The sequence below is a fragment of the Dromiciops gliroides genome, chromosome 1 (genome assembly GCF_019393635.1).
Source record: "Dromiciops gliroides isolate mDroGli1 chromosome 1, mDroGli1.pri, whole genome shotgun sequence".
Classification (NCBI taxonomy): domain Eukaryota; kingdom Metazoa; phylum Chordata; class Mammalia; order Microbiotheria; family Microbiotheriidae; genus Dromiciops; species Dromiciops gliroides.
The window spans coordinates 703,235,173-703,257,458 of NC_057861.1; the positions used below are offsets into that span (position 1 = coordinate 703,235,173).

At 41.7% G+C, this 22,286-nt stretch overlaps 1 protein-coding gene across 1 annotated transcript in view; it reads left to right on the forward strand.

Moving 5' to 3' along the window:
• TXNRD3 (thioredoxin reductase 3) overlaps positions 1 to 5,959 on the forward strand; it is a 31,897-nt gene extending 25,938 nt beyond the window's left edge. Inside the window, exons 14-16 of the mRNA XM_043975023.1 lie at positions 580 to 675; positions 4,456 to 4,590; positions 4,802 to 5,959. Coding sequence (XP_043830958.1) covers positions 580 to 675; positions 4,456 to 4,590; positions 4,802 to 4,864 — 294 coding nt within the window. The 3' untranslated portion in view covers positions 4,865 to 5,959. The remainder of the gene's footprint in view (positions 1 to 579; positions 676 to 4,455; positions 4,591 to 4,801) is intronic.
• Positions 5,960 to 22,286: the final 16,327 nt, after the last annotated feature.

Consider the following 22,286-nt stretch of genomic DNA (forward strand, 5'->3'; position numbering starts at 1 on the left):
TGGGTTTATGTTTCTGACCTGGCTGTTTGGAAGACCAACTAAATGTGGGAGGTGAACTGAAAGATGTCTTCCCTCTTGCCAAATATCCCAGCTTCTTTCCTTCCATCAGTGTAACTCTTAGCAAACAATTGACAATTTTGCTGAAAGAAAATCTGGGTTGTTTGAAGGCTCTACAGAACTGATGGCTGCTGACTGTGCCCACCATACACTTGCCTTAATATTTATAGGTCAAGAGTTGGAATATGATATGAAGGATTTTAAATATATCTCAGCCACTGGTCATATTAAAAATACAATTACTTTTCTCCACTTTTTCTAAGCTTATTTTCAAATCTAACATTTTTAGTATGTTCAAATTAATGTAAGAAACTAAAAAAAAAGTTGGCAAATTTGTGAATGTGTAATTTCAGGGGGGATGTGGGTCTGAATCACAAATCAAACAATTTAGATCATGGGATTTCAACTTGTAACACATTTTTTTTCCAAAGAATGTTGTTTTTCTTGGAGATTTACAAGAAAACTGAATTTGAGTAAATAATTTCTTCCCACAGTAAAAATTTTTCCCCACTTCTCTTCTAGGTCTATCATACCTTTTTCTGGCCTCTTGAATGGACAGTAGCTGGAAGAGAAAACAACACTTGTTTTGCAAAGATAATTTGCAATAAACGTGACAATGTATGTATTAGAAGTGGAAATGAATTAATAATAACCTCAAGAGGGTAACTTTCATTCATGAATTCTGAATTTTAGTGATGAACTTCAAAGAGATTTGATTGCAGAGCACATTATTATTCAAATAATTATCCAATTAATGTTTATCTGGCTGATTGAGAAAATGCCAAGTTATATAATTGAAGCTTAATAACATCGTATGCTTGTAATTGTTTTTCATTTTAAAGGTATTCTTACTAGCATTTAAAAATTAGACATGATCTTTAAAAATCTTAGTCACCAACTAATATCACTCATGGCTTTGGGTTTTGTTTTGTTTTCAATTAGATTTTTGTTCTTGCAGAAGAACTTTGAAAAGGACATCATTTGCACAAGGTGCAAAAGTGAAGTTTCCTAATCCTCTGAAGGAGAACATTTGGAATAATCTCAAAAGAACAGAGATTCGTTTCATATTGTTTTTTTCTTGCAGGAGTTTTACCAGCTTTTTTGCCTACACCAATAGGAAAGTCACGGGAAACTGCTAACACTCTTTCATCAACCCATATTTATGGAGCCCCCTGCTTTGCAGACATTGGCGATACAAAGAAGGGCCACAGAGTCACTGTCTTGTGAAGATGAATGTTTAAGAGATAACTAAAGCTACATGATGGCATGTGATACTTGTTAAATGAGCAGTTTAGACCGAAAGTGCTATAGCACCCATTAATCACAATTCTCTTCTGACTGACTCTGGTTTATGTGTTGGGTACGATGACAAAGGATGTTCTTGTTGATGGTCTTGAGACCCTGCAACATTATGAAATGCTTTCTGAATCCTGAAGGAGAGAGAGAAATTGTATCCATATTTCCCGGTGTGGTGCATTTTATTGTGTTCTGATTTTTACATTTTTTTAAAACTTGCTGATCCCCATAGAGCACATAAGAGAACAGACCCTATGTCATACTAATGATAAAGGGAAAGGAGGCTAGTCGAGTTTCTCCTTTTTCTCCAGGGATGGGTGAGGATTGGATGGAAAGATACTTGTTTAACAAGAGAGGCAGGACTGGACTAGTCTGGATTGGGAAGTCCAGGATAAATTGGGAGAAGCTGAGGCTTGCAATTTCCAAACCCGTCCTGACATTTTAACTGGCATCGGTACATACCAGGTGCTTCCAAGCCCCCAGGCAAAAGTGCTTTGTTAGGCAAAATTGCCAAATTGGTTTTTGTCTTAACACCTCACCCTCTGAACAGCTCCTAATTCCTGTGCAGTTTCCTCACATTGCCCTCTGGCCATAAGTTTTTCTTAGGCCTATTCACCTTTCTCCTCTTCTCCTTTGCCAATCAAAGTCCTCCTTCCTTGTATGCTGTCCTATATAAATAATGAGTTTGTAGATTTTTGGAATGTTGGGGCCTGGAAATCTTATTGGATCGAAATGATTTATATTGAAACATGTATAAAGTTTACCCTCCCTGTGGTGGCATTTGAAGAGTAAAACAGGAAATGGCTTTCTAGTTTTGAGCCTGTGTGCCTGGTTTACTCTGGCCATGACTTTCATCTATGGGATTCCTTCCCTTTGCCCACACTGCTAGGGAATGGCATTTAATTAGCAATTCAGCCTACACAATTTCCCCTCCAAACCCTGCTTCCTCTTTACAGGTAAAACAAAGGGGTTATTAAACACTAGACATTCCCAGCTAGTGTCTGAAATCTTTCTCAATTTTCTAAGAGCCTCTTTAATGTGATAGTACGGTATAACCAGACTTGCCATTGTTTTGTGGTTGTTGGTTAGAAGATGGAGAATAAGGCATAATAGGAAGTTCAGGCTTAAAAATTAACTGTCTAATCCAAAGGCATGCATATCTTTAAGAGGTGATTGAAAGGTCACTTAGAATTTCCGTCATAAGATTCCATTGTCAGGCAAAGAAGAAGATAGAAGGGTGTCCTGGTTGAATGTCAGTACTGGCATTTATAGTTAAATAATATCTTTGGCCCCATTTTATATTTTCAGTGTAAAACCCATCTTTAGTGGGTATTTGTAGTAACAAGGGATGAAAAGTGAGTGTAATTATATGACCATTATATTTGGGGGAGAACTTGCTTCATCGAACATGCAGTCATCTTTCTCCACTTAAAAAAGCTTTATTGTATTTTTATTTCTTTTTCTTTAAATATTTATATCCTTCTACAATACAAGGTATATTACAGTACCTTGTATTTTTATATGACATTCATTTTCACTTATCCTCCACATCTGCCTTTTTCCTTCTCCACTAAAGGCTGCAGCTTCAAAATCAGGAAATTAATTTCTGTTTAATAAAGTCCTTAGTGGTTCAGAGTTTTGAATACTGGACCTTGAAACTTAGTGGTTCTGTGATGCTTAGGCAAGGCACTTAACCTGTCTGCCTCAGTTTCCCCTAGAATCACTGGAATGTCAGAAATAGGGTAAATGCTATTCTCAAGTGTTAAAAGTGTTAGTTTTCTGTAATTTCAGTTTTTTTAAGGAACACAATTCAAATGAAGGAATGGAAATGATCCCTTCTGAACAGTCATTGTCCAAATGGCATTACTTCTCTCTGTGGATTCTGACCACTCTGAGAAAAGACACCTTAAGGGCCTTCTTTTTGTCGTGAAATCACAGAAGACACACAGCAAGTGTTTAATAATTTGTCTTATATCCATTCATTTTAAAGTGAATAGTTCTGGCTTAGGGAGCTTTGGAGTGAAAGACTGAAGGGCCCTTAGAGATGTCTAGTTCTGTCCCCTCTTTTTATAGAGAAGGAAACAGGTCCAGAGAGCCTAAACTGATATGTTGAGTCAGGGGCAGAGCTGAAACTGGACCTCAGGATTTCTTCCATTTGCCTTTTTTTAAGCCACAAAAATTCTTGGGTTTCTATCTCTGATTGCCAAGATTTTCACAGATTATATCTAATTCTAAAAAGGAGAATAGAACAGTCCCCATCTTTCAGGCGTTTGCAGTCCAGTTAAATGCCTGACGTTTTATAACGGTGTACTTTGTTATCTATATGTTAAATAGACTTCTATGTGACAGGATGTGTCATTTAATCAAATCTCCACAATGCAGTCCAGCCCAGATTTCTGTGGGCTCTCACTGTCCTCCTCAACCTACTTTTATGTGACTTTCTCTGCCTGTTGTACAGAGTTGGTGTTTAGGAATCTAATTTAGTAGTGGGCATTTAGTCATGTAATTTAGTAATGGATGAATGGAATCTGAGAATAATCAAGAGATGAGCAGCCTGAAAGTTAACAACACTTTCACTTGAAAATTTCCTGAGAGCAGAATGTAGAGTCTTTGTGAGTATGACTGCACCTGTGGCCTCCAGACACCTGGATGGAGTAGTAGTAGCTCTGCTGGAGCCACTGCTCTGAGCTGTGTGTATTTTATGTGAGGAACCTTAGCCAGTAACACCCTGAATATACTGGAACATCGGCCTCTCAGGAATATTCTGGTGTTGGACGTTAATTCTGATTTGTTATGTTGATGTTTAGTAGCACTCGAGCATAATTCTAAAATTTACATCATCCTAATGAACTCCTTCATGCAGTTGTTAAATTGCTTGTTCTGGTAAATTTGAGAGCAAATTAACTCTAGATGTGCATTTACTGCCTCATTTAACTGATTCTTACAGCAGCTCCGTTTCATGATAATGTCCCAGACACAGTTCCAAACTAGGGTTATTGTTCTGTAGTAGAAGCTTTCTATATACTCTGGCTTTGAAATCATTGGCAAAGCCTTGCTATTCAGACTTTTAACCTGGGCTTTTTAATTTTGTTTTTCATGAAGAATCGGGTGATTGGATTTCATGTTCTTGGTCCCAATGCTGGGGAGGTTACCCAGGGCTTTGCAGCTGCAATGAAATGTGGCCTCACCAAGCAGTTGCTTGATGATACTATTGGCATCCATCCTACCTGTGGTGAGGTAAGAGAAACAAAAGAATATTGTACTGACCTCCATACGGGTTGGAAAAATGGTCTAAAAAGCTGGTCGATAAGTAGTAAAAATAAAATAATTGCTTTATCTGTTATCAGCAAGTGTTTTTTGAGAGAAAAAAATAAATGTAATTTCTGTTCTCTGAATTAAAATACCACCAATACCCATACCTTGTTTTCTTTCTTTCCTTTTTTAACAGATCTTCACAACTATGGAAATTACAAAGGCATCAGGACTGCGTATCTCTCAGAGGGGTTGCTGAGCTTAGACCCTGCTGCTTTATAGTTTTCCTTGTCATGTATACTTTTCTCAGTAGAAGGTTTTAAAAAATACCTAAATATACTCAGGTAAAACAGATAGAAGCTGAGCATATATGTTGGAGCTCAAAAAAGATACAGGACTTTTCTTCAGTTGATGTAGGAAAGCTCATGGACCAGGAAAACCACATAGCAGCAGGGTCTTTGCCTAAGAAATCTTGACTTCCTTGGAAAAGCAGTGATCCTGCTTTCTTGACGTCATAGCTCAGAACCCTATTGTGAGGTGAGCTATGACTGATGAATCCCTTGCAAGTCAGGACCCCTCCCTTTCCAATTTAGATGGCTGAACTTCCTCAGGAAGGAACTCGTGAGTCGCACAATTCGCCACAGTTAACTTTCCTAGTTGCCAGTGTGTCTGTCTCTCTACTTGGTTATTTGTATAAAAACTTTGCCCAGAAGCTGACTGTAAAACTGCACTATTTTAACAGATCAGTCTAGAATTCATAGCAGATCTCTTATGAATCGGACTTGGAAATTGAAATATTTCTGATCAGATGTTCAGATACATAGTAAGTTTACTTGAGTGTGTGTATTGCCATAAGAATTCTGTACAACTCAGAGGACTTTTTGCCTGGCAGTTTGTGATCCAGTTGTTAGGTAGTTATAAATGCTCCCCATTCTTGTTTGTCTGCCCTTTGGCACAACAGAGACCCAGCTGGGCTGTAGCCTCAGACAGTGCTACACTTTGTCTAGGTATTGTTCTCAAGAAACCATTTTCTCTTGGAGTGCATTTTATCTCCCACCCTTTTAGGAACCCGACTCATAATTTTCTCTCACTCATGCATTTCCTTTTATCATTAGCACACCTGAAGCCATTTTCCCCGTGGTATCATCTCTAGTATGAGAAAGTGTCTCAGCTGAGGGGGAAAAATGCTTGAATTTATTTTTCATTTTGGTCCAAAGAATAAAATTAGAAGACTGTTTTCAATACTTTATTATGTGAAATTTAAGTAATTTCAAATGGTTTTAAACTATTTAGTCCACAATGCATTATGAAATCTAGGTTCAATAAATGAACATACAAGTGGTATGAAATTTCATTTGGACTGTTGGAAACATTTATTTGCGCGTATTTCGGATCCTAAACGATTTTGTTACCATTGATCTTGACACAACTACACTTTTAATGAATACAGTAGTCAGTTAGTCTGGTACCATCGTTTTAGAGGGGGGATTAGATGGGTTTATATTTAGGATGATTAGGGTGAATGGGTGTGGAACTGAATTTAGGTCTGTGGCAAAAGTGCATTCATTAGTGGTCAGTAAATTAGTAAATTGTGTCTATGTTGATGCTTTAATTCTACATCTAAAAGTAAGCGTGCTTGTTTAACTGATAAATTCTGAACTGTTGGCACATCAGAACCATGTTGTAGAGGCTGCAAAGCAGATTACATATGCTTGAATTTAGTTCTTTAGCCAGAGCATATAACATTCATATTTGTCAATTGCTTCCCCTCCCTTTCCCAAGGCCTGGTAGGTTTTTATTTTGTGTTCAGGGGGTGAATAAGAAGAAAGGGCAGAAAGGGAGAAACATTTTAAATTATGGTCTCCTTTGGAAACCTTAGTCCTGTACCCACACTTACGAATGGCTGAGTACCTTTCCAACTTTCCCCCTTTTCTTCCCTTCTCCCTAAAGCTGAATGGCATGGAATATGATGGGGGACTGGTCCCCCACCTCTGAAATGTTTTATGTCAAGTGAGATTAGAACAGTGTTTTTTTATTTATAGTACTTTACTTTGAAAGAAGCCTCTGGGAGAAAGAAATGTAGGGTGTATATAAATGTATACTTGTTTGTAAGGTTGATCTAAATCTTTATCTAAAATCACAAAATTATCATGAGGTAAGCATTGCAATTTAGGTGGAATGGAGCTCATGAGCTGCAGTCAGTGCACCCACTCACTGCTAGCATGCTGTGACATCTTTACCCTGAATTGTCATCTGAAGACACACGTCTCTCAGCTCTACATTTCCTCGGCATGGTATTAATGAGCACAGGTTATTAAATTAGATCTCCCTTGGAAGTCTCTGAGCAGTACTGATCTGGGCCTTCCTTGGCTTGTGATTCCTGCCTTAAGTGGCATGACCCTAGGCAGTATGTTCAGTGGAAACAGACAACTGGAAACCCGTGCTGATTTTAGAGAATGACCTGTTTAATTTGCAACGGAATCAGACTGTGACTCTAAGAATATGTGGTATTAATGCCCAGGAAGATGTATGAGATGAAAGGGGGGGTGGCTCCAATCACTGATAAACAGGGTGAGATCACCTTGACTCATTCATCTCAGGATCAGGGTACATTCACTGAGCTGTGGTACTACTGCTTACTGTTATGGTATTTACCTGGATTCTAATTTTTAGATGTAGTCTCTGTCCTTGATGAGTTTGTAATCTAATCATAAGAATGAATGTAGGGGCAGCTAGGTGGCACAGTGGATAAATCACCGGCCCTGGATTCAGGAGGACCTGAGTTCAAATCTGGCCTCAGACACTTGACACTTACTAGCTGTGTGACCCTGGGCAAGTCACTTAGCCCTCATTGCCCAGCCAACACTCCCCCTCCCCCCCCCCAAAAAAAAGAATGAATGTAGATAAAATGTAAAGAAACAGGTTATTTTTGGTTTGGGGCACCACAGAAGAACTGGTAAATTTAGAAAACAATTCCATTTATACTTCACTAGTCTAGGAAAGTTTACTTTTAAATCAGTTATTCTTTCATTAAAGCTATTATTCATATGGGAAAGATGATGTATTTGAATTTCCTGTTTCACAGATGCCTCCGGTCTCCCTTCATCATTGATACCAGGTGGAGTAATCAGAGCATTGAGTTTTACTTAGACTCAATTAGCCCAGGCATAGAGAAGGACCAAAACTCTGAATGTTTAACTGTTCTTTCCTACAGTGGGCTCATGACCTTCTCACTCTCCCCATACACATTTTGTTCTAACTTTATTCTGTACCACACGTCAGAAGGACAGATGTACCATATACCAAAATTGATCCTGTCTTTGGTATTTCCATTTCTGCAACCAATTAGGCTATTGGTCTATTCCACAGACTTTTTGTTCTCCCAGTCAGGCATTGGTGATTCTATGGGCTCTAGCCTGTGAGACAGGTGGTGGTCTTCATCATCCTTACCTGAATCAACCAGCTTCCTGTCATGTGATGAACTGCTTCTGATGTATCTTCCCCACTCTGGGCCTACCATGGTCTTCATTGGTCACAAGTTCTCAGAGAACTGGGTACATTATTCCAGCCCCCTGCCCATTGGATGACAATAGGTTTTGTGCTCTTTGTAAATGGTGGGCAGCACTGGTGTTCAGAAGTTGTGTTCTAATAAATAGTTGCAATCGTTGTCAGCATCGTGAAGATGTGGCTGAAAATTATCCTGGCCTCTTTGCATTTTCAGTTCCATTCTGTATTCAAGTTGTTACCTGAAATAGGCATATTCCAAAACCTCCTTGAAGTTTAGATTACATAAGCAGGTACACAAGAGGTATAGAGTAGTAATCATAATGAGTTGCTGAGTTTGGATACACCTAAATGGTTCCCGGATGTTGAACTAATTAAGGCTGTTTTCCTCTTGGAGCTGTTCTGCTCCTCTCAGAGCTGTTCTGCTCCTCTCCTTGCTCCCTGGGTGGTCCTTATGACTCCAAGCCTGGTTGTGCTAAGATGTCAGTCAGCAAGCATTCAGTAAGTACCTAGTCAGTGGTATTGCACTGCAAATATGAAAACAAAAACAAAATCGCCCCTGCCTTCAGTGAGCTTGCATCTAGCTGAGACCTGGCAGTCTAGCCTATCTGACAAACAGAAGGCTTCTGTGCCAGGCCAGACAGCTTTTTCCTCTCTCTCAGTGGTAAAACAGGGATAACGGTTGACACAATTAAAAGATTATGAGAATAAGATGTGTACAAATGCCATTCTTTTTTGTTTGTTTGTTTGTTTTTGTTTTGTTTTTTAGTGAGGCAATTGGGGTTAAGTGACTTGCCCAGGGTCACACAGCTAGTAAGTGTTAAGTGTCTGAGGCCGGATTTGAACTCAGGTACTCCTGACTCCAGGGCCGGTGCTCTATCCACTGTGCCACCTAGCTGCCCCCACAAATGCCATTCTTAAGGGTGTCTGTGTATCTTATGTGAGTGCACATGTGTCTGGGTGCCATAGCTTCTCTCTGTTAAACCGATAGACTTCCTGCTCAGTCTTCTCTAGCACCACACCTGGTCATTAAAGGTTAGGATTTCTGTATGTTGGAGTATTCCTTACCGATTGGATTACAGAAAGAAGCTAATTTGGGACTTGACCTTTTTAGTGGTAATGTTGGTCAGTATCCTGAATAGGATTGAATATTCAATAGGAGAACAGGAACTAGAGAGAAAATTAGAGGTATAGGTATAAAGGAGTTCAGATGTACTATCTGCACATTTCTCATGTGCCTGCATTTGTTGCAGTTAACTCCACTGTGCACCTTTCCCAAATGGTTGAATAATTCCTAGACACATCTGGCCCCCACTCAGGCTCCTAATTAATTTCCAAGCTAAATCCCTTGGGGAGAAACAAGGTAGGTTTTTGAAACCCTCTGGGAGTTAAGGCTTAAAGATGTCTTAGAAGCCCTCGTTGCCCGGTATATGTTGCAGACATCTCAAACACTCAATCTCAGGCATTTATTACTCAGGAAGAGACTGCAGAGTATCAGTTGCTGTGGCAACCACTACCTAAAGAACAGATCAGATGGATGCCAAACACAGATGGGTTTCTATAGAAACTTAGATATGTAAATGATCAGCAATAGCTCTTATTCAGGTTTTGATCAAAACATTTTTGTAGGTTGAGCTTAAACTCTCCCCTGGTGCTCGAAAATTTGCAGTTGTTTTGGTGTTTTTGGAAGAGAACCCAGGCCTGTTTGACTGTAGCAACTCATATGCCTTTGTCATAAAAGAAATAGAGAAGTCTCTTGTAAAATAACTTCACCTACCATTTTATGTTACTGCATCATCCAGTGTCAGGGCTGCAGATGCTCTAAACCTTTGGAAAAACTGCCATGAGAAATGGCCTCAATGAGTAATATACCCCTCCTCAAATTGACTTGCAGAGATGTATTACATATCCCTAGCACTGAGTCAAGGGTCTAAGCAGAGGGCATAATAAGCCAAGCCAAGTCAGCAAGCATTTATTAATCGCCTTCTAAATGCCAGACACTGATAAGTGGTAGGGATACAAAAGTCCAAACCATCCCTCAACGGACCTCACTGTCTGATGAGAGAGACAACAGGCAAGGAGCCACATATGGACAATTATGTATGCAGGATAAATTGGAGATATGTCAAAGAGAAGGCACTAGCATTAGGGGGGGTGATGAGGAACAGCTTTTTGCAGAACTCCAGGCTGGTCCCTCAGTTAACAAAAGGATGGTCATTTAGCCACAGTGGAAGAGGGGTGTTCATTGAGGATAGAGGCTTGATTCAGTCAAGCACCAGTGTTGGTCAAGCTGTTGGCCCCTGTTGTTCAGGCTATTTTTTGCATTCAGGTGACCAGGAAGCTTTATCAATGGCATGAGCCTTAGTCTCCTGAGCCAGTTAAGTCTCAAAGAAAATTTCAGTACCATTTAAGGAAAAACATCCATCTTGCATGGAGCAAGAGTTTAGAAGATCACTTTCACCAAAGAAGGAAAATACAGAGTGGAGGGAATATACACTTAAAATGTAACGTGGATAAGTAGGGGGTTTTTCCAGTCTTCCTGACAAAGAATAATAATGACTTGCATTTATATGCTGCTTTAAGGTTTGTCAAGCACTTTCCATGTGCTCTTTTCATTTGATCATTACAACAATCCTGGGAGGTAGGTGTTATCTTCCTTTTACAGATGAGGAAACTGAGTCTGAGAGAAGTTAAGAAACCAGGCCAGTCCAACACTGTACCTCCTAGCTGCCTCGAAGAAAGGTATAAGCTTTGGAAGGACTATTTTAATCTGTAGAAAAGCTAACATGGATTATGGTCATTGCATAGAAAGCTTGTTCTCCCATTCCCTTCCATCACCAACCTCCAACCTCTTCTTATTTCAGAGCGAGAGTGGTTCATAGGATCATAGATTTAGAGCTGAAAGGAATTGTAGAGCTCATCTAGTTCAGTGCCTTCATTTTACAGGTGACAGGCACAGGGAATAAATCACTGTTACTGTCACACAGGCAGTGTCATGATCTGAACTCAGGTCCTGTGACTCAAGTTTGGTATTCCAAGTATAGCGCTCTCTATTCGACCACTTGTGACTAGAGTTACTATGAACTGGTTTCTGTGCCTGTAGTCTCCCTCGCCCTTTCCCCATTCCAGTCTATACTGTACAAGGCTAGCTGCCAGGATAATCTTCCTGCTCAAAACCTGTAGCCTCAGTAATGATCCCAAGTAATCTCTCCAATCTCATTTCCGACGAGCTCTACATGAGTCTTATGTTTCAATCAGACACGTGGACTGAAGAGGTTTTTCACAGCTCTGCCTCCAAACTTTGGATCCCTTTTCCATTCTCAACTTTCCTTTCAATCTCAAGCCCCACCTTCTCAGTAAACCTTTCCTAAGCAAATCAGTCCATGAAAATCTCCCCTGCGCACTATAATATTTATTATGCTTATTATAGTAGCTAAGTTGTAAAGAGTCAGGAAGACGTGACTTCACATTTTGCCTTAGATACTAGCTGAGCAAGTCAACTTAACCTCTCAGCCTATAACCTCTCTATAAAAGGAGGATAATGGTTCCTTCACCAGCTTGCTAGGGTCAAATTAGATAACATAATTTAGCTATTGTAAGAACTGACATTGACTGGCTTTTAAATGTTGTCTTTATATGGAGAAATTTCTCCCCAGTTAGATTAAAGTCCATGAGAACAGGACCACATTCTTCTGTTTCTTTGTCTCTTCCACAGTGTGTAATGCTGGGAATTGCACATAAGTTTGTGGATTCTCTCCCCATGAGCCAGTTTTTCTCCTTCAGTGGGAAGATGCTAACAAAATGCCCCTCCTCAATATAGGAAGGAAAATACTCTCTTTGCACCTGCCTTCCTGCATTTTCCGAGGTGGGCTAAGAACTAAGCCATATTCGTAGCTCAATCAGCCAAGCAAAGCCTTTCCTTTATATGATGTGGGGCTCAGAGGCAGTGCCACAGTGAGCAGAGCACAGGACTTGAGATCAAAAGACGGGTGTGTGTCCTAACTTTGCTTCTTAGCATCTGTGTGAACACAGGTCAAATCACTCTACTGGATCTCAGTTTATTTCATCTCTAAAATGAAGAACCTGGATTGAAGGGTCTGCAAAGGCCCTTCCAGTATCCACAGCCAACGATGCTAATGGTGAGAAGACCTCGGTCCCATCTCGACCATGTACCAGCAGTCGTTTTCTCATCTGTCAAACGAGCAGACTTCAGCTTCCACGGTTCCTTCCAGTTCATTCAATGAAATATGCACTAGGCATAGTCATGGTGCACTTGGTGACTCACTTTCTCAGCCAGCTTTCCCAGCCCCTGCCTTTGAGCACACCCCAGGAAATCATAGCAGAGAAGAAAAGGGCTGGGTCTGAAGGGGTGGCATACAGACAGTTTTGGCATTATCCAAGGTTGCTCTCTCTACAGGAAGGATGCTAAAGATGAGGCGTGTCATCCTGGCAGGTGTGGCTCTGTAACATTCAGGTCAGATAGGACAAGCAGCCTTTAAGGGGGAAAGAGATGTCACAAAGGGATACCATACTCTGTCGAGGGGCACTTATGGAAAAAAGGGAGGGGGTCTTGTTACCAAGCAGCAAGTCTCAAGTCCCACCCATATTATCTTGATGACAGAGGTGGGCAGCCGGCTTTATGTGCTAAGCATTTCAGGGGTTCCCCCCACCCCCTTTAGCATAAGTTGGGGTATCTCCTCTTAACTGGTTCTCTGAGTCAGTCTAAAACTCCAAGGGCCAAGTTCCCATCAGTGTGAGGGTGAGACCCAACTCCTACCTTCCCCACCCTCCACCCCAAGAGTTGGCCCCAGAACAATCACCCCAATTTGCCAAACCCCCAAGATGACTCTGCTGGGCCAAGCCTCTTCTTCCAGACCTCCGTAGCTCCTTCCAGGACACCTCTGTACCAGCATTTGGAAGAGAGACCTTTGGAGGTCAATGAAGAGCAAGATGTAAGACACCAGTACATCGGGGGCCTGGCTGAGGAGGCCCAGATCAGTCATTTTGGGAAGGAGGAGAGAACCCAGGAGAGAGGACAGGAGAAAGCAATCTGAGTGGGAGCCCCAAGTGCCCGCAAAAACAAGTGCCCAAAGCAGTCCACTTGGGACACCCTCGAGGATCCAGATCCGTGCCAGCGAACAGGTAGGCGCTGGCTCTTAAAGGGTGATTGATAAGCTAGCAGGCACCTTGTGCCTTTCCCAGGCCCTGTTCCTCCATGAGATAACCTCCATGGGGTTAGAGAACTCACCAAGTACTAAATCCATGCTGATAAATGAATCCACCTTCAGTGAAGCCATGCAACCCTCAAGGATCTTCGTCCAGTCATACCGACCCCTTTAAATGGACAAAGTAGACACTCTTTGTCTTTTTTTTCCCCAAGGCAATGAGGGTTAAGTGACTTGCCTAGGGTCACACAGCTAGTTGAGTGTCAAGTGTCTGAAGTCGGATTTGAACTCAGGTCCTGAATCCAGGGCTGGTGCTCTATCCACTACACCACCTAGCTGCCCTTTCTTTGTCTTCTTTTGATACTGCTCTTGTACCCCTGGGGTAACTGTGCCCCCAAGAGGCCCCTCCCCCTTCCTCTTCATACGTTGACCCTTGCCCTCATTCTTCTCCCTCTTCCATGTGCCTTATTCTGTCAGTATTCTACCCTTTGCCTCTCAAATTGAAGAATAATTCTGTGATGATGGGTTTGGATAAAGCAATAAATGTTAGAGCTAGGAGGGATTTTAGGAGTCAGTCAACAAACATTATAAGACTGTGCTAGGGCCTGGGTATACAAATAAATACACAGAATGAAGCAAGTTTATAGTTTAATGGGAGAGACAACCAGAATGTATAAAAATATAGAAAGCCTGACTAGAATGTGAATAAGTACAGATATGCAAATTAAACAAATATGCATATGCTGATGAATACATGCATATGTGTATGTGCTAATACCAGCATACTATATATGCATATACATATGTGTGCGCATATGTTAATAGACAGTGTAAGAGGTATACAAGCACAAGTGGGTATGTGTAAATCAATCAATAAACATTTGTAAAGCACCTACGGAATGGCACACACTTAGCACTGGAGACACCCAAGGAAGCAGAAGACACTCCTGCCCTCCAGAAGCTGACGGTGTAATGGGGGAGACAACAGGCCAACAAATAGAAACAAAGCAAGCTATAGACAAGAGAAATAGGAAATAATTAATAGAAGGAAGGAACTAGGATTAAGAGGGCTTGGGGAGGGGGCAGCTAGGTGGCGCAGTGGATAAAGCACAGGCCCTGGATTCAGGAGGACCTGAATTCAAGTCCAACCTCAGACATTTGACATTTACTAGCACTGTGACCCTGGGCAAGTCACTTAACCCTCATTGCCCCACAGGGGGTTGGGGATGACTTCCTGGAGAAGATGAAATATATCAGTTGGGACTTAAAGGAAGCCAGGAAAGTCAGTAAATGTGTATATTTATGTACATGTGTGTGTATCCATGTACACACACATACCTCAAGATAATGTAACCAGTAACCCCCTCATCTTATCGATGAGGAGATGAAGGGGAAGCTCTCTGCTCACAGTGACAGGGCCTGCTACAGGGTACCATTGGTTCTAGAATATAGGCATCTTGATTCTCCAGTTCAGTGCTCATTCTGTGGCATCGCACCAGTTATGGTGGGCTAACCCCTCGGAGGTAACATACTTGCATCCTCACACAGAATTAGAATCTTAGCTTCTAGCGTGGAAGGGACCTCAGAAGCCATCTAGTGTACCCCGTTTCCCTATGAAACATGCATGCCCACAAGTGGTGCCATGCCTTTGCTTCCTCCCGAGGCAGCCCGCTCTGCTTTGGGATCATTTGAATTGTTAAGAAGTTTTTCTTCATATCAAGACTAAATTCTGTTTGCAACTCTCCCTACCTATTGCTCCTTGGGTACCAAGCAAGACAAATTGGGACGATCCACCAAATATTTGGAGAAAGATATCATGTCTTCCCTCTCTTCCCTTCCCTCCACCCCCCACCCCAGGTCTTTTCTTCCCCAGGATAAACCTGCTCCTTTGATTGATCCTCATATTGTATGATCTTAAGGCCCTTGATTCTGATTGCCTTCTTTGGGATGCTCTCCACTTTATCAATATCTTCCCCAAAATGTGGTGCTCAGAGCTAAATGTAAAACTGCTGATGTCTGGCCGGTGCAGAGAGAAATATCAGACCACATCACCTCCCTAAGCTACCTTACCTTTCCAATTTGTAAATCACTTCTCTCATTGCAGTCGCAATTAATGGGTAATGATTTTAACTCAAGCATTCTTGTCTTTATTGGAATCAAAATCAAATTTGAAGTTACAAAACAGGTGAATTAAAGAGTGATTTTTTTTTTTGCATTATTTGGAGATTCTTCACTGTACATACTTTTCAAGGATGTCTGGGATAAGATCCCTAGAAACAATCACAGACTTTAGGATCTCTAACAGAAATAGGCTTGGGTTTATGCACAGGCAGAGAAAGGGGACACTGTGAGTAATATATGATTTCAGTCATGGACAGTAGGGAAGTAAATGTCTTTCCTCCTCCTCTGTCCCAACCAAAGTCTTTCCCATTCCTGCTTGTTAAAGCCAGAAACCTCTCTTTTGGGATATCTAGCTTCTCTTTTGACAATGGGAGATTGGGTTTAAAATGCATGAACCGGGGCAGCTAGATGGCTCAGTGGATAAAGCACCGGCCCTGGATTCAGGAGGACCTGAGTTCAAATCCGGCCTCAGAGATTTGATACTTACTAGCTGTGTGACCCTGGGCAAGTCACTTAACCCCCATTGCCTGGCCAAAAAAAGAAAAAAAATGTATAAACCCCGGGTGAGGTGATCATGAATAAAGAGACTGGAGAGGTTATATGTACTTGTGTGATTGTGTGTATGTGTGTAGGATATCCTCAAACCAGGAAGGGACACAGAAATAGAAGGGGAGGATCATCAAACAAATAGAAAAAAGAAGGGAAACAGCCATTATTACAATTTTTCAGGGCTCAGAAGAGAGTTTGCCTTCACTGGTGTCCTAGATTGGAAGCGGCTGATACTAGGATAATCTGTGATATTCAGGTAATATTTAAAATGATTGTTGTTGGTACTTTCCCCCATCTGACTGCATGACCCTTTCTTTCTTTCCCCACCCTCTTTCCACCTCTGCCATTTTTTTCTCCCTTACCTTTCTCTCTTTACTCTTGCTTTTGACCTATCAGTAGTCTCGACCACCATTGTCTAGGATCACCTGTTCTCTCAGCATTCAGAAGTGTCCTCCTATGCCCCTACATAAGGGTCGTTGTTGAGTTTTTTTAACCACATTTGGTTAAAAGGGGGGGTCAAAGAAGGAGTAAGATAGTTATCAGGGATGGATGTGGTGAGGATAAAATACAACAGTCAGAAGGGAGAGACAGAGACAGAGACACTCTAGAATAGTCAAGGAACAGCCTTGGAGTTAGGCTTGTAAGGATGCCTGGTAGCTATGTGACCATAGCCAGGTCATTTACTCTTTTAGTCCCTCCATAGTCAGCTATTTGAGGTTATAAACCTCAGAGAAATTGCTAATCGGCCTTGGTCGAAGGAATTCCTGTTGTTGTTCAACTGTTTTTCAGTCATGTCCAGTTCTTCATGACCCCATTTCAGATTTTCTTGGCAAGGATATTGGGGTGGTTTGCCATTTCCTTCCCCAGCTCTTTTGACAGATGAGGAAACTGAGGCAAACTGGGTTAAGTGACTTATCCAGGGTCACACAGCTAGTAAGTGTCTGAGGCCATATTTGAACTCAGGAAGATGCATCTTCTTGAGCCTTCCAGGCCTGGTATTCTATCCACTGTGCCACCTAGCTGCCAATTCTTGCCCTGATTAAATCAAAGATGTGGATCCTGTTGCCAAAATGAAAGAAGGAAGGAAGGAAAGAAGAATGGAAGAAAAAGAAAGGAAGGAAGGAAGAGAAAGAAAAGAAAAGAAAAAGAAGGCCAAATTATTTAACTTTTGTTTTGACTTGACTTTTTCTTCTAAGAAGAGTTAAGATTAGAAGAATGGTTAGCAGGGAACAGAGACCCGAGACTACTCCCTCTGACACCTCTTACCTACTATGGCCTTAGGAAAGTTACTAACGTTCCCTGGGCCTCATTGTCCTCATCTGGAAAATGAGGAGGTCCGTCTAAGTGGCCTCTGAGGTCCCTTCTAGCTCTGTCTGGATCTATGATCTTATAAATAAAACGTGGTTTCACAGCATCTTCCTACCTTTAACAAGTTCAACTCACCAGGATCAGGGAAATTACATTATAGCAGGGTACTGAAAGAACAGACATGTGTGATTACCAAACTTTGGTCAGTATTCTTTGAAAGATCTGAGATGACAAGAGTGTTACTACCACAAGACTAGAGAAGGGCAAATATTATCTCAGTTTTCACAAAAGGAAAGAGGCTGGAGTCTGCAAACTATAGACTAGTGAAGTTGACTTCTGTTCTTACCTACATTCTACAATATCCCAATACACTTACTAGCACTTAAGGAATGTTGTGTTCACTGAAAGCCTTCACCATGGCTTCGTCCAAAGGAGATCATGCTAGAATTAATTTCCTTGTTTTTTTTTTTTTAAAGTATGGCAATTGGGGTTAAGTGACTTACCCAGGGTCACACAGCTAGTAAGTGTTAAGTGTCTGAGGTCAGATTTGAACTCAGGTACTCCTGACTCCAGGGCCGGTGTTCTATCCACTGCGCCACCTAGCTGCCCCAATTCATTTCCTTTTTGACAGGTTAACTAGATTGGTAGATAAGGGGAATGTTGGTACAGTATAGGTATAGTATACTTAGACCTCGGCAAAGCATTTGACATAGTTTCTTTGTGATGCTTGTGGATAAGATGGAAAAAAATGAGCTAGATGTGTACAGTTACGTGATTTTGCACCTGGTTGAATGTCTAAACCCAAAGAACAGTGATTAATGGATCACTGTCAACCTAGAGACAGATCGCTAATGAAATGCCCCCCCCCCAAGCAGACTTGCTTGATGTTGTTCTCAATGACTCAAGGAAGGCAGAGAAAGCATGCTTATCATATCTATGAATGACCCAAAATTTGGAGAGGGAGAATTCTAAGTAAATGTCGGGTGACAGAATCTGAATTCCAAAAAATCCCACCAGGCCAAATTTAACAAGAGTTAAAGACATCCAATGCATGGGTTGAAAAAAATCAACATCACAAACATAAGATAGGGAAAATGTAGCTAGACTGAAGTTCCAGGGAAGGAAGATCTAGGAGTTTTTATGGACTACAAGTTCTACATAAGGCAACAGTGTAACATTGTAGCCCAAAATAGTTCATTCTATCCATTGACAAGCATTTATTAAATACCTACTATGTGCTAGCATTTATTAAACATCTACTATATGCCAGGCACTGTTGTGCTAGCCATTGGGGGTTCAAAAAATGAAAATGACAGTCTCTGTTCACTGGGGGAGAGAGGGGTTTAGAACAGATTCAGAAATAAACAAGTACAGATACAGAATTTATACAAAATACAATGTGATGGAGGAAGGAGAGGGCTCTTAATAATGGGGGAATCAGGAAAGGCACCTTGAGGGAGGTAGCTTTTGAAGGGGAGTCATGGCTTGCAAAAGGATGGGGGTGGGGTGGGAAAGTAAGGTATGGAGTAAGGCAAGAGATGGAATATCCTGTGCATGAAACAGCAATTTAAGCTAGTTTGGTTGAAGTATGGAGTGCATGAAGGGACAGTAAATGTGCCATCACCTGGTAAAGAGAGGCAGAAATGGATTTTCTTTTGATTTTTGTCATCGGTCAGTCCTTTCTGATTCTTAGTGACCCCATTTGGGGGTTACTTGGCAGAGATACTGGAGGGGTTCACCATTTCCTTTTCCAGCTCATTTAACACATGAGGAAACTGAGGCAAACGGGGTTAAGTGACTTGTCCAGGGTCACACAGCTAGTAAGTGTCTGAGGCTGAATTTTAATTCAGGGAGATATCTTCCTAACTCTAGACTCGACACTCTATCCACTGTGCCTCCCAGATACCTGGGAGATGATTAACTAGAGGTGCTGTATGAGACAGATTTTTCAGGCCTGATCAGTGTGTTGATTTGTCTGACCTGATGTCTGTTGGCTTTGCTGAACATGTCTTATGATGAGAACTGCCTGAGGGAAGGAGGGGTGTTTATTCCAGAGAAGAAATGACTTGGAGAAGGGGATCCCACAGCAAGCATCAACTGTTTCCAGGGTTATCCCATGGAAGAGGGGTTGGATATGTTCTGCTCAGTTCGAGAGGACAGAACTAGAAGCAATGGATGAATTTGGCAGAGAGGTCGATTGAGGCTTGTGTAAGGAAAAGCTTCCTAAAAAATCAGCTATTCAGAATGGTAATGGGCTATCAAGGCAGTGGGTTCCCCATGGTTGGAGGTCTAGTCTGGGTGTTGTAAAGGCATTCTTAGGCCGCCAGGTGGCACCATAGTGCACAGTGTCAGGCCTTTAATCGATAAGACCTGAGTTGAAATCCACCCTCAGACACTTACTAACTGTGTGACCCTTGGCAAGTCACTTCACCCTATTTGACTCAGTTTCCTCATCTGTAAAATGTTCTGGAGAAGGAAATGGCAAACCACTCCATTATCTTTGCCCAGAAAACCCCAAACGGGGTCACAAAGAGTTGGACACAACTGAAACGACTGAGGAACAACGAAGGGATAGATTGAACTGGACAACCTTTGGGGGATTTTCTTGCTCATAGATCCTATAAACCTGTGTCCATGGTTGGGGATTTGTTACTGTAGGTAATTTTCAACTGTAATACCTGCAGTTATATTTGACTGAGAATATAAAATCAAAGAACAAAATGCCTCTTCCTTCCAGGACACACATACCAGGCAGTGTGACCTTGGAGTAAGACACAGAATGTTGCCAAGCTGTCGTCCTGTTCTTAACAATTTTATTTTAACTATAAGCTAAGCAGAGACCCTGTTGGGTTTTTTTCTTCCTACAATGACATCTACTGGTGGAAAACTGGTTGTGAATAGCATTCTCGAACAGAAGGTATGCACAAAAGATTCTTAGATTGTTCCTTCTACACCGCTTGACCGATGTGCATTGTAGCTGAGAATGTCTCTTAAATTCATGTCAAGGCAGTCCAAATCAAGGCAGAGCTCCCCAAAATGATAACTTTACAGAGACCAGTGGGGGGTTGCCTTTCCTTCAAGGCATTGAGAGAATCAATGCTAAATAGCCCATGAACGAATAAACAAGGAGAGTTCCCCAAGGCTGAACATACACAAGTCAGAGAAGAGGCAGGGGGACAAAATGGTAAAGGAAGTGGTGTCCTGCTTCAGTCACAGTGGGGGTGTGAAAGGGGAAGGCGGGTGATAGTTGAGGGATCCAGCATCATTACCTCATGCCCCCAGGCTGATGGACTCTGCTACATAGAAACTTGTTATTTGTTCACAAGGGATCAGTTTGAGTTGATGTTTAGGAAACATCTGTGATGAAGTAAAGGTTATCTACTGATTAAAAAGTCTTTGAGTGATCAGTATCAAGCATACTGCTGTTTTGTTTATTTTTTTGGTTCCTGAGATCTAAAGAAATTTCTTTAGGGGTAACTAGGTGTTGCAGCACATATAGCTCCAGGCCTGGAGTTAGGAAGATTCATCTTCCTGAGTTCAAATATGACTTCAGACAGCTGTGTGACCCTGGGCCACACTTAACCCTGTTTGCCTCAGCTTCCTCAACTGGAGAATGAGCTGGGGAAGGAAATGGCAAACCTGAAGTCAGGAAGACCTGAGTTCAAATCCAGACTCAGACACTTACTAGCTGTGTGACCTTGGGCAAGTCATTTAACCCTGTTTGCCTCAGTTCCCTTATGTGTAAAATAAACTGAAGAAGGAAATGGCAAACCTCTCCAGTATCTCTGCCAAGAAAACCCAAATGGGGTCATGAAGAGTCTGATATGTTATTACAACAAATTATTGACTGAGTTAGGACTAGAACCAAGCTTCCAGACCACTTTATTTTCTTCCTCTCCCAACTTCCCCAAGTCTCAATAAATACTTGCTGGTTTGAAATGGACCAAATTAAATTGAATTGTCTGTGATAAGCTATTTTCCACATGGGATTTTCTAGTTAGTGTTGTTCATCCTTAGTTGAGAGAGAACTTTTGATACACCCAGACAAGGGAATCTTTGTAGAGTGATATTGTTGAGGTGAGGCTGCTTCAAAGAAGGTCTCTTGAAAGGACAATTGCTAACCATTCCCAATAGTCCCTGCCTCAGCCTGAATTCTGTACTATAGCAAATACTTGCTAGTGATATCTAGGTGTGCTACATCTTAGTAAAACAGAAGAAAGTGGACCTTAGCCGTATTCCACAACCCCCCTCCAGAACGCCCCTCTTTTCAAACTCCCCTTGCTACACTGGAAGAACCTGGTGGAATCTGGGCCCATCTCACAATGAGCCAGGGACTCAGGGACAGATAGACTCATTTCTATCACCAGGGGGAATGTCAAGTTCCCAGGCAGCTCAAGAATCGAGCTTTATCAACCTTTTCATGAGATCTGAGGTGATACAATCTATGGAAGCTTCTGTTCTACAGTGTAACCTAATGAACTTAAGGGAATGGTGTGGGGGGGGGGAGTGGGAGAGGGAGACAGCAGTGGAATATCAGTCCCTCTGAATCCTGAGGTCTGGTTTCATTGTGTCTACTAAGATTTGCTTTTCTAGTCCTGCCCACTAGAATCCTATGGCTGGTCTGCTAAGGGATAAGTTTTGTTCTACTTTTGAATACTACCTCTGGTTTCATTGCTATCTAGGGAACTCACTCTACTAAGGCACGTTGGTACCTGCTCTGCAACATATAGCCTCAGAGACCCTAAGAGACTAATGACTTACTTGCTCAGGGTCTTACAACTTTTAAGTATCCGAGACAGGATTTGAGTTCAGATCTTCTGATCAAGGGGTAGCACTGTATCAAATATAGTGCCTACCTAGGACTTTTTCCCGGACCCTTTGTGTTTGGCAGTCCCTGGGCAATCCCTGCCCTGCCCCCACGCATGCATGCATGCACGCACGTGCACACGCATGCACACACACACACACACACACACACACACACACACACACACACACACACACACACACCCTATGTTCCTAGCTTTACAATGA